This window comes from Quercus robur, chromosome 10 (assembly GCF_932294415.1).
Source record: "Quercus robur chromosome 10, dhQueRobu3.1, whole genome shotgun sequence".
Taxonomy (NCBI): domain Eukaryota; kingdom Viridiplantae; phylum Streptophyta; class Magnoliopsida; order Fagales; family Fagaceae; genus Quercus; species Quercus robur.
This window is the reverse complement of record NC_065543.1, coordinates 50,280,793-50,297,099: the sequence shown is the minus strand read 5'-3', so window position 1 is coordinate 50,297,099 and position 16,307 is coordinate 50,280,793. Positions and strand designations below refer to the sequence as shown.

Here is a 16,307-nt window from a genome sequence, read left to right as displayed (position 1 = left end):
CACTTTAGGAACAATGGCTAAGTTTGGCCTGTTAATTAAATTAAATTAAATTAAAAATGAGATAGAATCCTAACTCAAAAATCAAATTTTCAAAACAGTGTTTACCAAAAAAAAAAAAAAAAATTCAAAACAGTGGCAAAGGAAGACCGGACTCTTTCTACGGTTAACTTATAGGAGTGTGTATATGAATAGGTTTTGATGACCAAGTAAAAGTTGTCCCAAAAGAACACATACACTGTATAAGCTTCTCAGAGACTTCAAAAGACCTTGCTTTTGTGCCTTTTGCTTCAATCACCAAACATCTTTTTCTTAGTGTTTGTGTACACCGATTATACATGTAGGAGCCCACCACTTTCTGGGTTTCTTTTTCTCTGATCATCTCTCACTGTTGGTTCTTCTTATATTCCATAATTCTAACAAAAATTATCATAGTAGAAAGAAAAAAAAAGAAAAAAGAGTGAAGAGAAATGTTGGATTACTATCAGCAGCTTGCTGATAAGCCCTCTTACCATGATTCCATTATGGTTCTTGAGAGTGATATTCAGTATGCTAATATGCTGTAAGCTCTCTGTCTCTTTCTCTCTTTGTGGGTTTTTTTTTTTTTTTTTTTTTTTTTTTTGGTTTCTTTTGCTGTGGTGTGAAGGTTCAGTTGTGTAACTGGGACTTGTTTGGTGTGCTAACTAACCTGACTGAGATTCTTTGAAATTTACTGATAGGCTTCTGTTAGCATGATTTTGATTTTGCCTTTTTTGTTTCAATATTCTACTTTCCTACTTTGAGACTGACACTTGCAGAGGATTTGGATAGTGGATACTTTGCCAAACCCAGAAAGCTCACATCTTTAATGGGAATTTTTGAGTTTGGTTCCTTTTTGTGTTTCGTTTTAGTTTTTTGTTTTTGAAATTCCTTCTTTTTTTTTTTCTTTTTTTTTTTTTGGGTTCCTCTTTCTTTTTCCTAATAACTAAAAAAAAATTAAATGCTACATGCATTTTAGGAACTTCTTAAAACAAGTCATGAACTTGGGTATATTGGTATATATGGAAAGTTTTGGCTCAGCTTTGATTTATTGTAAATTTTGTTTTTTTATGATCATAAGTGTTTGGTTTATACAAGAAAATGTGGGGTTTGCTGAAAAACCTGTAATTTTTGTGTTAGTCCACACCCCTTCAAATTTCAAAGGCCATTACCATCAATATATATATATATATATATATATATCTGAATTTGCTATTGAGCCTTGTAATGCATCATTGAATTAATAGACCAAGATTTGGTTAGTTGATCTTTTGAATATGTATGCAGGGCAGCTTCAATTCCAAGAGGCAAGGGTGGTGCCTGCCTTCAAATGAAATTGGTTTACAATCATTTGGCACCCATTATATTGCTTTTACTTCAGTGGATGGATTGCTCATGTACTTGTCTACTTTCAAGCTATTTAAACCTATTTCACATAATTGTATACAAGGTTAATTCCACTTCCTTGCTTATGCATTACTACAGCCAATTAGATGGTATATAATTTATATTACCATATCTCTAATACATCATATATCCATATTTGTATATACTTGTAAAATTTAAGCTCTTGAAATTTGATATGTATGTTAATCTCTTATTTCTTTAGGTGCACTCTGATGGGAAGCCGAGAATGTCTTCAAGTGGAAGGAGAGCTACTATTAAAGAATTCTACAGTATGTAAATTATCTTCAATTCTGTATTTACCATATTTAAGATAAGAGGGCTATTGGGCATCATACATAGAAGAAAACAGTTGTGTTTGATTCAAAAAGATTATCAAGAATGTTGCACTTATCCTTTTATTAGTATAATAAGATGATATAATTCCAATGTTTTTTAATCAATTCGTTTTAAGGACACCTATAATTTATATGTTTTGGAAATTAGAGTAGAATAATGTCATATTCATATCTATAATCTTTTAACTATCCCTAAGAACAGCAAAAGAAAAAGAAATGGCTTGATGGTCATGTGCTTCACTTTTTCTTATGTCATCTTATGTCCTTAACTTGTGACTGCAGCTGTTATATTGCCATCTCTTCAGCATCTCAATTGTAACTCGTCAGAGTTTGATATTAGTCAAGAGGAAGATGATGGCACGGAAATGATTGTCAGGAAGAAATTGAACGATAAGAGGAAGACTTCAGATATGGACTTGGAGAGAGAAGATGAGTGTGGGATCTGCTTGGAGTCCTGCACTAAAATGGTTTTGCCTAATTGCTGCCACTCCATGTGCATCAATTGCTACCATGACTGGTATTTATAACCTTATCAAATTCATCCTTCCCTTTCCAATTTAGCCCACTGTTGATTTGTGATAACGGAGAGAAGCCTAAATTTTCAACAGTTACGAATTCCATTTCTTTTCTACATGTTATAGGAGCACAAGGTCAGAATCTTGCCCATTTTGCCGGGGAAGTTTGAAGAGGGTGAAATCAGGGGACTTGTGGGTTCTGACATGCAGTAGCGATGTGGTTGACACTCAAACTGTGTTGAAGGAGGATATGTTGCGGTTCTATCTTTATATAAACGGCCTGCCTAAGGATATCCCTGATGCTCTGTTCTTAATGTATTATGAGTACTTATTTTAATCTAACCGACATTAAGAACAATATACAGGAAGGAAATATGCCAACCATTACCTGTCCATAGAGTCTGGTAAGGTTTCCACGTAGAAAATTCATTCCAACTTGATATTTGGGTAGAATAATGTACATCCTCTGTTGAAGAGACCCGGTTATTAATTTTAATGTTGCCCTTTTTCCAGCTAGAAATACTGTTTTTGTGTTTTTATGGGTTGAGAATGCATAAGATGTTGAGGCTATGGGTTGTGATTTCTCACATTACAACTAGAAGCTCATTGGCGTTGGCAAAACACGCACACACACACACACCAACGCTAGTTAACTTCTTGTTGAATAAGTAATGATCAAATGACACTCATGAACTACTTTTCCTACTTACTATTTATTTTTCTTTTCTTTTTTTCCTTGAAGTGACTCTTTGCTCTCTAATATTGCAAGTAACCATGGTTTAGCACAGTACACGCAACAGCCAGCTTGTGAAAATATGAAATTGTTTGGGCATGTACTAGTTCTCATGTTTTTGAGTGCCTTGCACGAATCAAAAAAGATCATAGTTATACTTGTAATCACAAGAAAATGACAAATGAAGCAAGTAATTATAGATAAGCATCATAAAAGCTAATATTTTACATCTTCCCTTTTTGGAGAAGCTCATGTGTACTACTCGTCCTGCTTGATTTGTGCATTATACTATTATCAAGCTTTTCAAACATGCATGTTCTCTAGCTTCTCAAACTATATTTGCTTGAGTTTCAACAAGCCTGAAAATGTCTTTCATTAGAATTCCAAAGAAAATTAAATTGAATTCCTACATGTTGTATACCTGAGATACACTAGTTCGCAGCTTTGCAATGCTATTATAAAGAAATGCCAGTGTTTATCCTTAATCATTGACTTGCGCATTCTAAAAACTAACTGTTTCTGTATTGAATCAAAATGCATTTCAAGCTTCATTCGATTGTTAAACCTCCACGATAGAAACTTTTTTCACTTTCATGATGCGGTCTTCTTGCAATTTCTTATATTTCTATTCCAAGAGGGGGAAAAATACCCCAGTTTATTTGACCGGTGAAATCTGTGTAACTTGGCAATCTATGTGTAAAGATCTTGGTTGCATATCTGAACTTCCTGCCCAAGGTTAAAACTCAAAATGATTGTATGTCTGGGAAAGAATGAGTTTTAATTCTGAACTTTCCACAAATTTTCTGGAATTCTTTTGATGGTGTGTATTATGGCGATTTAAAAAAAAAAGGGGGGGGGGGGGGGGTGGTTTGGTTTGAATGCACTAAGATGTTAAAGGGTATTCCTTCATGAAAAGACGATGTCAAAGGGTTTTCCTTCATGAAAAAACATGACTGGGAGACCTTTATGGCCGACTACTTAGCTTCAATCATATTTTTTTGATCAGGTCAATTGGCCTACAGACAACCTTTATGAACTTCAGGGCTCCAAATGTGCATCAGTATGGTGGGATAGCATAGTGTCTTGTCCTTTGGATTATATATTAATTTAAACCTGGAGTGTAGTATGATCTTTGAAGACTTGGGCACACATTTTCTATGTTGTTTATAGATAATAGATATAATGTGGGAGACAAGGCAAAAGAATTATGATTCTATGGATATATTTATAATCTAGCTAAATTAATTATTGATTGTGTTTTCTTGAAGGGTGTTTGCATGATAAGTAGTGGTTGATCCAAGAAGTCCTAGAAGAAGCAGAAGAATTTTCTGTCTAAAAGCCAAAAGGGGAAAGTTTTATATAATAAGATGACAAGTTTTATATCAATCTGCAAACTTTTGGCAATTCTTGTGCAAACAGTCTCATCCGTACTGGATAAAAGAAGTTCAATTTGGTTTTCACTTTATACTAGGCCAAGTATGTATCCATTGCGGTGTCATGTCAAAATGACAAGCAATAAATTTTTTGTAGAAGATACATACAATAGAGAATCTTTTTAACGTAGTTCATATATCAAAATGGCAATCAAAATAGACATTGAGATACCATGTAAAAAGTTATTAGTGGCTAATAGCTCTAGTTCAAATAATATTTGATCTCTTTATAAAGACAAGGTGGAGGGTCAAGTTGTGGATTCAAGAGTTAGCTACATGTGTAACTTACCAATTGCTCTAATATCAAGAATGGCTTTAATACTTAGTTGAATGTACCAGAATATAAAGAAAAACTGAATTAGGGTTAAGAGAGAAAAAAAGATAAGAAAAAAAAAAGTGATTAAAGAGAGAAGGAAAAAAGAAAAGTTTCAAACTTAATCAGTCACCGTCATCTTAGCATAAATTTATATTAAAGTTTATAACATGATTACAAAATGACTCTTATTAATATATTAATATAATGAAATAATTTAAAGTAACTCTAACATTACCCATGAACTGAAAAAGAAAAAAATCTTCCTCAAAAAAACTGAAAAAGAAAAAAGGAAAATTGTTAATTTCATTAATGGTGGTCCCCTTGATGATTATTGCACAGATGCCGACCCTTTATTTTTTTTCATCATGAATGAAGTACCAAACCAAGTGATTGAATTTTTGGTGATTGCCATAATGCTAAGTGCGCTGGTGACAAATCTATCTTACCAATTCGTGATGACGCAATTAATGTTCCAACAACAGGACCATTTTATGTCGGCTTTGTAAAATGCCAAGGGGTAAATCCAGACATGAAGTTAAATGTTTGTAGACTTACAGCAAAAGACAACTGATTGCAGCAAAGTTGATCAGAGTAACAACTGTGACACTGTATGCACAATCAAGTAGGTGTAATGCACTTTTCAAGCAAAGGAATTAATTTAACAATGGTAGCATTTTCCTGATAGTAATGTATATCATTCTAGGAGAAAACATTCAATTCAGCCCACTTATCATAAAGTGGGTTTGCCAACAGTATTCTCCTTTGCTTTATTTGCTTATGTTCAAATTTTTTTTAATGCGCAATTATAATTGTTAGGGTTGTTGTGCAATTATACTTGTTAAGGTTGTTACACGGTTGTAGGTGATGACCAAAAACATAAAAAATATAGTAAATATAGAGGTTTATATGGTTCGCCTAACAACTTATTTCCACAATAAAAGGCCCTTAACAGCCACAATAAAAACAATATAAGTTTTATATATTAGAGAACTTTATACTAACCTTAGACTAACCATAATCATAAACTAACCCAAGGTTAGTATGCTTGTTCTACAAGTATACTACACTAGGTTTGGGTCACTTGGACCATAATATGTAATAATACTTTAACTAACTTTTAGCCAATAAGTAATAAGCTTATATAGCAAAAATTTACATCCAAAAATTCTTTAAATATTTGCTTAAGTTTGGAGAGGCCATCAGTTTTGTAAAAAACTTGTAGCATAAAATTATTATTTGAATTTTGTCACACATATTTCCAATTCATAGCTCAACTATTAAGATCACAATAGTTAACATAATATAGTGACAAATAGTTCACCCTTGTTTGATTTTTCTATCCAACAAGTAACTAAATGGAGGGTGACTAAATGTCCCATTGAGGAACATCTTTGAAACCACCTTATACATAGCTTCAGTGAGGTGCACACCATCCCAATTGACGTACTTTGAAGGGTTTGCACAGGCACTAACATTAGCCATTCCACAAGAAGTGAACAAATCAAAGTTGTATGGTTCACCTTTTCCACAGCAACAACTGAACAATTCCTTGAACCCATATTGACTTGGACTCTTCATGACAGTGCGGTAGGCATTCCAGTAATCAGCATAGGTAATGACAGCATTGGGAAATTGCTTCCTGAGTTCTTGCAATTTTGCTTGGAGAACAGCATTGTGGACGTAGCTCTGGTTGTTCACGCTCTTAACACAACCTATGTCATCTCTATCATCTTCAGGAGCTAGTGACATGGACAATGGCAAGCACCCACTTAAGGGTAGGCCTTGGACAACAACATATTTTGCACCCTTCTCTAGCAATGACTGCAAGCCAATGTAAATATTCAATCATTAATTTCACCTATTGGTCAATGTTCAGTGAAATGCGATGAAAAAAAATGGGACTAAAATGAAAATTTACTGTAATGTGGTTGTTAAGGTGACTCATCTCACCCGAACTAATATAAATAATATTAGAAACACATTCTCTATTACACTCAAATTCACACTCTACTTATATGTCAACTCATGATTAGATTTTAACTTTTTCACGTAAGTCCACCACGGGTACCTAAGCATATTAATTCAACTTATGCACCAATTACAAGTTGACACTAAAACACAGTGTGGATTTAGGCGTGAGAATGTGAATTTGGGTGTGAAAATGGGTATGTCACATAGAGACCCTACTCATATTTTGGTAACATAAGTAAAAGTGACGTTACAAAAAGAATATATATCTCATTAGGCTTTTGGTAACACTTTGCAATAGGAATTTTACAAAGATACTTGTACAGGAGACATATTCAAAATCTTGTTGCCTCAGTAAAGCGTTTAGTAACGCCATCTTACAAGTCTGAAAGACTTCTATTGAGGCGACCTTGGCTGTTCTATGCAACATATTCGCCACAATAAGTCTAAAAAAAATTTCCACCTTTGAAACTGGATTATATATAATAGATTATGCCATGACAAGGACCAACAAGCAAAATTAGGAATTTTTTTTATTTATTTATAATTGTTATTAGCATTATACAAGAGAACATATCAATTTATGTAACAACACATCTACGGATTTATTCTCCTCTTTTCTTTTCTTTTTTGGTCTTCTGGGTGTTTGGGGAAGACTTTGGTTTGGATATATTTGGATTATTTTTTAGCTTTAAAATTTATTTATGTATTACTTTTTCAAATTTCACTTTTTATAGATATAATTATATTTTTACCTATTTTCAATAAATCAGCAATTCAGAAAAAACTAATCCAGCAATTTTAGAGTAGAGTTAAAGCCCAAGTAAAAACTAGAAAACCATAAGGCTTCCAAGCCATTTGCAATAGGAAGGGCTGGAAGGCAAAAATTGGGGCTCAAATAATAGCAATTATGAAAATTAAATAAACCTAAAAGGGTTTAATATTTAGCTAGTAAAAAAAAGAGAAATGATATGACTACAACATTTTTACAATAAATCATAAGTGGCAAGTTGTTACTAGTTGTTATTGTTGGAGCAAAAAAATAATCTTAACGTTAGTTTGAAATTTGAATCAATAACAACTAAACACCTGTGATTTGTTGTAAAAATATTGTAGATGTAGCATCACTCTTAAAAAAAAAAAAAAAAAAAAAAAAAGAAAGAAGAAGAAGAAAGAAAGAAAGGAAACAAACAATGCAAGAAAGTTTTGGCGGTCACCTATGTAATTATAATTTTAGAAAGTTTTGGATACCATTCAATACTTGCCTGTAAAACCGCAGTAAAGCTTGTGATACCAAGCTTTCTGAGGGTATCATCTGGTATGGAAGATCCAACAGCGTATGCATAGTCATTGACTCCAATTTCACCAAACCAAAAGAGTGCATCATCAAAGGCTTCTTTGCAATCTGATGCAGATGCTTTTTTACACCCCTGACTTTGCAAGTACTTGTTGAACCAAAGCAACTGAGTTTGGATAGATTGAGGTGTGATATCAAGTGTAAGGTTGTTCTTAACAAAGAATGCATGGTTTGTAGCTGTGGCACCAGCTACAGCAAAGTTAACACCAAAAGTAGAAGAAGAAACATTGCCTCTGATTTTAAGGTAAGGAGGCAAGTAAGGTAAAGACAGTGTTTCAGCTACAAAATCAATCACAAGCCTTCCATCTGAGTACCTATTTGTGGGGTGGTGAAAGAAAGTGGTTCCATATGGAGGGTTTGATACATGACCAAAACCAGTGGGGCCTGTGACAGACTTTGTGTTGCCTGTGTCAGTGAATGAGTCACCAAAGGCATAGATCTTCTTGAATGGACGTGGTGGGTGTGTTTCTGTTGCAGCAGAAGATGAAGAAGTGAGGATGAAAATGGTAGTGAGGGTGATGAAGATGAATTGATGAGAGTGGTGAGATGTGAAATGGGAAACCATTTTTTTCTTGAGTCTTCAAAGCTTTACTTAGGAGCTATTGGTCTTGGAGCCCATATATAGAGCAATATTAAAAGAGGCAACTTATTTGTGATTAGTTCTAGGTATCTCACATGTGAATTCATTATGAATAAATATTTATGAAGAATGTTACCTCCATTTATTATTTTACAATATTTTTATAAATTATTATTATGTCAAATTCTTATAGATTCTCATTTAGTGCACCATTAACATCATTTTTTTTTATTTACTAATAATCACTCATCATATTAATAATTTGTAAAAAAAAAATTATAAAATAATTTGTAACTTTAGCATTCTTCAATTTTTATTGTATACTACACATCTCAATAGTATTAACATCACTTTCTTATTTACTAATAATTACTCACTGTATTAATAATTTGTAAAAAAAAATTATAAAATAATTTGTAATTTTAGCATTCTTCAATTTTTATTGTATACTACACATCTCAATAGTATTAAATTACTAAATTTCCCTTGCATGCACCCATACCTTGTGATGCAATAAATTTAGTAATTTACTCCTAGATCATCCAAACAACTTCAAATATATAAGATAATAGGGCTGTATTTATTACACAAAAACTTTTACATACACCATATTTTTAAATTAAAATCATAACTTTAAAACTTGAAATTATGACTTCAAGTCACAGTTTCAACTTAGAAATAAAGTGTATGCAACAATGTGTGTAACAAGTTGTTTGCAATAAGTATTACCTACTTGTTATAATAATCACTTAATAACTATTACATTAAGGAGACTTATTAATATAACCCCTTTTTTTCACCTAAAAAAAAAAAAAGTTTCTATAGAAAGATTGGTGAGCATATCCGCATATGTTCAAACCATGTAATAACATTTCGATTCACTTCAAAATTAAATCTGTCCCATTTATAATTCAACTGTTCACCGAAATCAAACGCTCTCACAAGATATAAAAAATAGTAGCACTAACGTGGAAGAAACTAGAACATGTGGCTATAATGTCCTCATTTTTCTTCTTTAAATTCTTGATTCATGAAAGAAAATTAGTTGGGGCTTTAAATAAGCTTGTCCCTACTCCAACTGCTACCCAGCCTATTCTTGTGATTTTATTACGGTGAAGAAATGAACCATTAATTTAAGAAAAATATTAATAAATTTATTTAAGGTAATACTTAATAATTTATTTAAATAAATTTTTGTAGAAAAAGAAAAAAAATTAATATTTTAATTATTTTTTATTTTTTATTTTTTATAAAAATAATATTAAAATTTTCTTAAAATAAATTATTAACCATTATCTTAAAAATAACCGTTAATATAATCTTAATTTAATTAAAGCAAAGTTTATTTCTTCTCCCTTTTTTTTTTTTTTTTTTTTTTTGGATATTGAAAAATCTTCCATTACAGCATTACAGCATTAACTTCATTGTTGCTTTTGTGGTTGCTTTGGTGTTATCCTTAAATGTGACCGACACTTAACAATATCGTTGTCAGGTTGCACAATAAATGCATTGAACTACTTTCACTGAAAGAAAGGGAAAGATCACTGAAACGAAATTACATCAAAAGGTAAACTACCGATGATCTCTCTGATGAGTACTAGTTGAGTTAATTTGAACTCGAGTATAATATATTCTTTATTTCACTTAAAACGGTGACTGGTAAGAGATTATTTCAACTAGTAATTTATTATCTTAGTCAATCATTCATTATTTATTTAGCAAAATCAAATCCAAAATACTATCTCCGGTTTGTTTGTCCTCTATTCTATTTTAAGATGTCCCAAAATATTGTCATGTTTTTAAAAATAAAAATTATTAATTTATTAATGTTCCTATTATACTCTTAATTTATTTTCAAAACTATTTAAAAAGAAAACTAACAAATATTTTAAAAAAATTAATCCAATTAAGGCACCTTTTTAGTTGTCTCTTTAAGAATAACTCTTTTAAAAATAAATTTATTTAATGGTAGTTTTATAAACTTATACATTTTTATAAGACAGACAAGATAACAAATGATATTCTCTTAAAAAGTTTGACTTTTCAAACAAGACAAACAAATTGAGATAGAGAGAGAAATAACTTTTCAAAATTTTCAAACAAAACTCGTAAATATGTCACGCTATTAAATAATATATCTTAAAAACCTCTACCATATGATATATCAATAATTAAAGCATTATTATAAAAAAAAATTAATTAAAGCATTATTTGTCCATAATACTATGGATTTATTTCTAGATCTGGAATACTTAATCTAAATAATGAATTGAATTACTTCAATAAATTATCTACTTGATAATTATTAAAGCATTATTAGTTTATAATGACTTCATTTTGGACAAGTAAATTGTTGAATATACATATATGTATAAGTGAAGTCGCACATTAAATAATAACTAGTCAACCTGCACATTGTGCGTGATAAATTTTTTTATGATAGTGTTATTATTTTGAATATTTTTCAATGAATTATTACTTAAGATGCATTATATATGTATGACCAATATATTGTAGGATTCATGATGATTTGAGGTTTTGGTCTTGGAATTAGATACGGAAAGTTTTGGCAATGATGCCTTAAGTTGTAAATACCGGAATCCTAAATTACACCATACTATTTGAGTCTAGATTTTTAGTACTTAATATAAGGTAACAGATGAACAAAAATAATGATTTATGTCTTGCATATGTATTTACAAATTTGTTTATTACATAATGTTATTAAAAGCAATCATCAGAATACAAAGGATACAACTATAATTCATTCATTTCAATTCGATAGGCTTTTAACCATAGTTCTTACTTAGTTGCCATACTCAGCCTTGTAGTCACTCCAAAGCTAATCAATTGTCTTCACAAGTTAGTAAAATTTAATTCACTTCAAAATAGATAGATAGGATTTTATAAATTTCAAGTTAGAGTCATGCTAGGTAACCACTTTAGAGGACTGTAATTAAGTCCTTACAATTCTTTTTAAATAAATAATAATAATAATAAAAAGATCTATTCTTTTGAAAATAGAGATTAGTATTATGAATAGGATGAGGAAATTTTATTGTATTCTTTTTTTGGGAACATAATTTCTATCAAACTCAGTTGGCTAATTTGTACATTTCCAAGTCAATTAAGCACATTTTGCATGTTACATGTAATTCCTCGTTTTCATAAGGGTAAGGACATTCACGATCCTAATAACCCACTCCATTTTTCTTGCATGCTTGGTTTTTTGGGATGCGAAATGTGTTTGTTCCAAAAGTTGTATGTCGAAGGATTTGTCAATAGTTTTGCAGCAATTGTTTTCCACCTGTTTGGTTTAGAATTGATAATAATAGTGGTATTCCTTCATCATTTGATTCACATAACAATGCAATTGTTAGTCCATACTTTGCATTTTTGTCTCCTTCTATGTTTGCTTGAAGAAGGATTTCTTTTCCTGTTTTAGTTTGATCTTATACAAAATATTTGTGAACTCCAACCCAAAATAGTGCTTGTTTGTTTCCAGCCCTAAAGCATTGATGAATGTGTTTTTCTTCATCATTTCAAAGGAATAAAGGATTTTGAAGCAGTCTAGTTAGATTGATGTGGTGAAAAACTTTTTTTCTTTTTGGTTATCTGATTGAATTGCTTGTAGCTGTTTTTTAAAAACGAAAACACATATTAAGAAATTAATGTGTAAAAAAAAATCAACTGGTGACAAAACATGACCATAATCATATACTAAGGATTACACGTGAACATTATTATCATCATAATTGCAATATTGGATTGATGAAGCTAATTTTTTTTTTCTTTCAAAAATACAACAATGACACTAGAATTGTGCATGACTTCATAGTATAAAGTTAATAAAAAGAGAAAATATAGGATTGCAATATTTTTTGCCACAATTTTGGACTTGGTAGATTGTGATTAGTAGAGAAAAAGTGGGAAGTTCATGTGAAAGTAACAAAAATGAGATGTGAATTTAAATTTGTATACCTCATTTTGATGTTGCCTAAAAATTTTGGCGATTGTCTTCTAACATTGGAAAATATTTCGAGCAATAATTCTGTTGGTAATTCATGTTGCATGCTCATTTTTGTGATTGTGGAGAGAGTATTTTTATGATATTTTTGGTATGTATTTTTGAAGTTGTTTGTTTTGTAATTTATAGTGTTTTGATTGTTGTATGGATGAGTGATTGTTTAATTTATTAGCATTTTTTTTCTTTTTTTGTGAATAGAAGCCTTTCATATACCCTTCTCCATAAATCTTAAATCTTATAGTATTGTGTGTATATATATAAATATATATAAATTGTAAATTACGTTTGACTGTTCAGTGTTCATTTTGTTTAATTTATCTTTTATGGCATATATATACATATATATATGTGTATACAATTTTTATTTGTTGTGTTTAACTGATAAATTTATTATTTTCTTAAAGTTAAACATTTCAACAATATTTTTTAATAAGAAAGGGATATATCAACATTTTCACTCATTCTACATGATAAAACACTTGATTTTGAAAGATACAAGAAATAAAGATCCATTGGAAATGAACATGACATTTTGGTGATAGGTTTAGGAACCAAAGGTATATTTCAATACAATTACTCACAAGCTTTGAAGAAACTGCACATGCGCATTCCTAGCAACTGCTTAATTAAGTTGTATTTCCAATCACGTGATGTCAGGCATAGTCTTGCTAGGAAATGAAGAAAACTCTTGTTCGTTACTTTTATTAATTAATGATAAAATAACAGTTGTGGATGTGAAACCTATTCAATAAATAGCCGTATGTTTATGTTGACAAATATGTGTCATATAGCCACAAGCTTGCTTTTCAGTTGTTTATGAGAAGACAGAAGTTCACCTACAACATATGTATTGATGACAATCCAATCATTAAATATTGCAAGTAGAAACCTAAAGAGAGCTGTCCAAAAACAAAAGCTACATAAGTTGAATCAATATATAAATAAATTATTAATAAATTTGAAATAGCTGGAAAATCTTTGATATCCATTTCAGTTACTGAAGAAAAAGTTATTCTTTGGTGATGGTCATGGCAAAATAAATTGATATTCCCCTTTCAGTTTCGTAGAAAGCATTGATATTCCTCTTTTAAAGAAGGCTAAAGGGAGGCCAAGAGAGCTAATTTAGGTGCCATTATACAGTGTAATTCCATAAACACATGGTTCCTCAATTAAATTAAATCCTTAATTATATGTGCATCTTATTATATGGTAAATGTATCATGTACTTCAAACAGTACAAATTTTATATGCTAGATGGCCTGGCACTAAACTAATTTTCTATGTTTACTATTAATCTGCTGCTATCTTATAGAAAGATTGTAGTAGGAATAACATTTAAAAAAAAATATATATATATATATATATATATTATAAGTTATGGATACAAATTTTTATAATCTCAAGAATGTTTTATATGACAAGAGAGAACATTCAAAGCATTTGAATAGAATTTTAATTAATGTTTTCTACTAGTGGGTGGCTTAAGATTCATAAATCACATACAAATTAAAACAAAAACAAAAACTTTGAACAAATAGTCAGCTCTTGGGATCAGAAGAAAGAAGACTAAACATCACTAGGTCTCCGTTTTTCCCCTTCAAAATCATATACTTTTTTAGAACACCTTCCCTCTAGAACCCAGCGTTCTCTAGCACCCTTTGGGAGCCCACATTTTCTACATCAATTATAGCTTCAAGCCTTTCCAAGTGTGGTTATTCAGCAAATATAGTATTAGTCACCTGCTTAACTGCTTTAGTTGCAATCCCTCTACCTCAGTACTTGGAGCCCAAAATATAGCCAAGTTCACCTCTACACTTATCATTGTCTGAATTTTTGGTCACTGAAATGGCACCAATGGGCTAACCATTAAGGCAAATTGCCCTGAACCATGGGTGAGGAATAACTTTGGTATTGATAAAGTTGATTGCATCTTCTTTGTTAGTGTAAGGTTCCCATGTGCAAAAGCAATGAAGATGAAGTTACCATTGAAAGGTGGAGTTGAACATGTGTTAGTCAAAAAATTCTTATCTCAATTAGCAAACAGAGCTTCCAATACTGATAAATGCTTTGGCAGGGTCTGACATGGCAGACCGTAACTCATGGAACATCAAAATAATAAATGTTCAGTTAAGGGAAAACAATTCTTAAGAGACACCATTCCTCTTATCAGCAAGTAACCTCTTTTTTTTTTTTTTTATAACAAAACTAAAGCATTCATAGATCCAAGATGGTATTTAACATCAAGAAATTTTCAAATTAAAAAACTTCCCAAACTGAAATATAAGAATTGCTACATCTCATAACACAGCCAACAAAAAATAAACTCCAATCGACATTGAGATCAGATATTTGATATAGCTTGTTTAAATTTAAATACATACACAGAGGAGATCTGCTACAATATTTGGCATTGTAATAAATACACAAAAAATTGTTTCAGCTGCAACAATATTGCCTTGTTTTGCACGGACTGCACAATCTAATCTGAGTCGCATCACAACACTCAAGAGGCAGCAAGCGGTAACAAAATTTAAGAAAGGAATAAAAAACATCAAGCAATCAAGCAAAAAGAATAGAGTAGCAAGTATTTAGAGATACCTGAACTGAAGCATTCAGTTTCCGTCAGTATTTATCATGGTTTTAAAAACCGGTATGAACAAAGAACCAGAAAAGGGACTGATTACTGATTTTCTGGTTCGGTCGAGGTTGAACCGATGGTCGAACCGATGATGTCATAATTAATAAATAATAAATAATATAATATAATAATTTTATAGTAACTAATAATATTTACTTTAAAAAATTTATATCATAAAAGTTTAATCAGAATCATTAAAAACAAACTTATAATAAAAATAAATAACTAAATAACTCCTCTACAATTCCACCTACCTCCATTGGCATTAAATTTTCTCTACCTACCTCCCACTTTCTTCTCCTTTTCCCGTGAATCAGTACTCTAATCATCAATTCAAAATTTGCTTACATTAAATTCTCCACCTACCCCCACTTTCTTCTCCTTTTCCCATTCAGTCAGTACTTGCTTCTACCATCAGAATCTATTTCTGCACTCTTCATTTCTTCTCCTCATTTTACACATCTTCCTCTACCTCTCTCTCTGCCAAGCAAAGTTCAACCTCACTCCACAGCTAGCATGTTCCCAAAATATCATTTCTTTTACAACAGATCAGCGTTGCTTCTTCCCTAAATTTCTTTTCTTTTACAAGAACTGAAGATGAGAAAAGATTAAGTGTTCTTCAGTTCTTGTCCTTTGAAGCTCGTTTATCTGCTCAAAATACCGCAAGGCCGAGAGAAAAAGGAGGCTGAGGCAGAGGCGTGTGAGGGAAAAAGGCGACCACCAAATTTCAAAGCCGAACAGAGAAGATGAGAAAGAGTGAGAAAAAAAAAATTCAAAGGAAACAGAAGTTGAGAGTGCGAGAGAGGGTTGTGAGGGAAAGAAAAATAGAGGATATGAGTTTTTAGGGTTAAGTTTCCCCAAAACAACGTAGTTTTAGGTTGGGAAAAATGTCAAAACGGTGTAGTTTTCAGTCTCAACACAACTGGCCAATAACCGGTTCAACCATACCGGTTTTCGGTTTTACGATTAAACCGGTATGGTTG

The 16,307-nt window shown here is 31.4% G+C and overlaps 2 protein-coding genes across 3 annotated transcripts; one reads left to right on the top strand and one right to left on the bottom strand.

Moving 5' to 3' along the window:
* Nucleotides 1-207: 207 nt before the first annotated feature.
* LOC126703586 (E3 ubiquitin-protein ligase AIRP2-like) lies at nucleotides 208-2,792 on the top strand. Of its 2 annotated transcripts, none has more exons than XM_050402554.1 (5): nucleotides 208-559; nucleotides 1,308-1,465; nucleotides 1,625-1,691; nucleotides 2,040-2,274; nucleotides 2,399-2,792. In XM_050402554.1, the coding sequence occupies exons 1-5, from the start codon at nucleotides 511-513 to the stop codon at nucleotides 2,607-2,609; spliced, it is 720 nt and encodes a 239-aa protein (XP_050258511.1). In that variant the 5' UTR covers nucleotides 208-510; the 3' UTR covers nucleotides 2,610-2,792. The 2 variants fall into 2 exon arrangements, with proteins under 2 accessions (XP_050258511.1, XP_050258510.1); XM_050402553.1 differs by having other exon boundaries at nucleotides 209-559; nucleotides 1,303-1,465.
* A 3,178-nt stretch (nucleotides 2,793-5,970) lies between these two features.
* Nucleotides 5,971-8,706, bottom strand: LOC126703585 (GDSL esterase/lipase At3g48460). The gene is made up of 2 exons (XM_050402552.1): nucleotides 7,988-8,706; nucleotides 5,971-6,575 (listed from the first exon to the last, which is right to left on the bottom strand). Exons 1-2 carry the CDS (start codon nucleotides 8,642-8,644, stop codon nucleotides 6,072-6,074), a joined length of 1,161 nt encoding a protein of 386 aa, XP_050258509.1. The 5' UTR covers nucleotides 8,645-8,706; the 3' UTR covers nucleotides 5,971-6,071.
* Nucleotides 8,707-16,307: the final 7,601 nt, after the last annotated feature.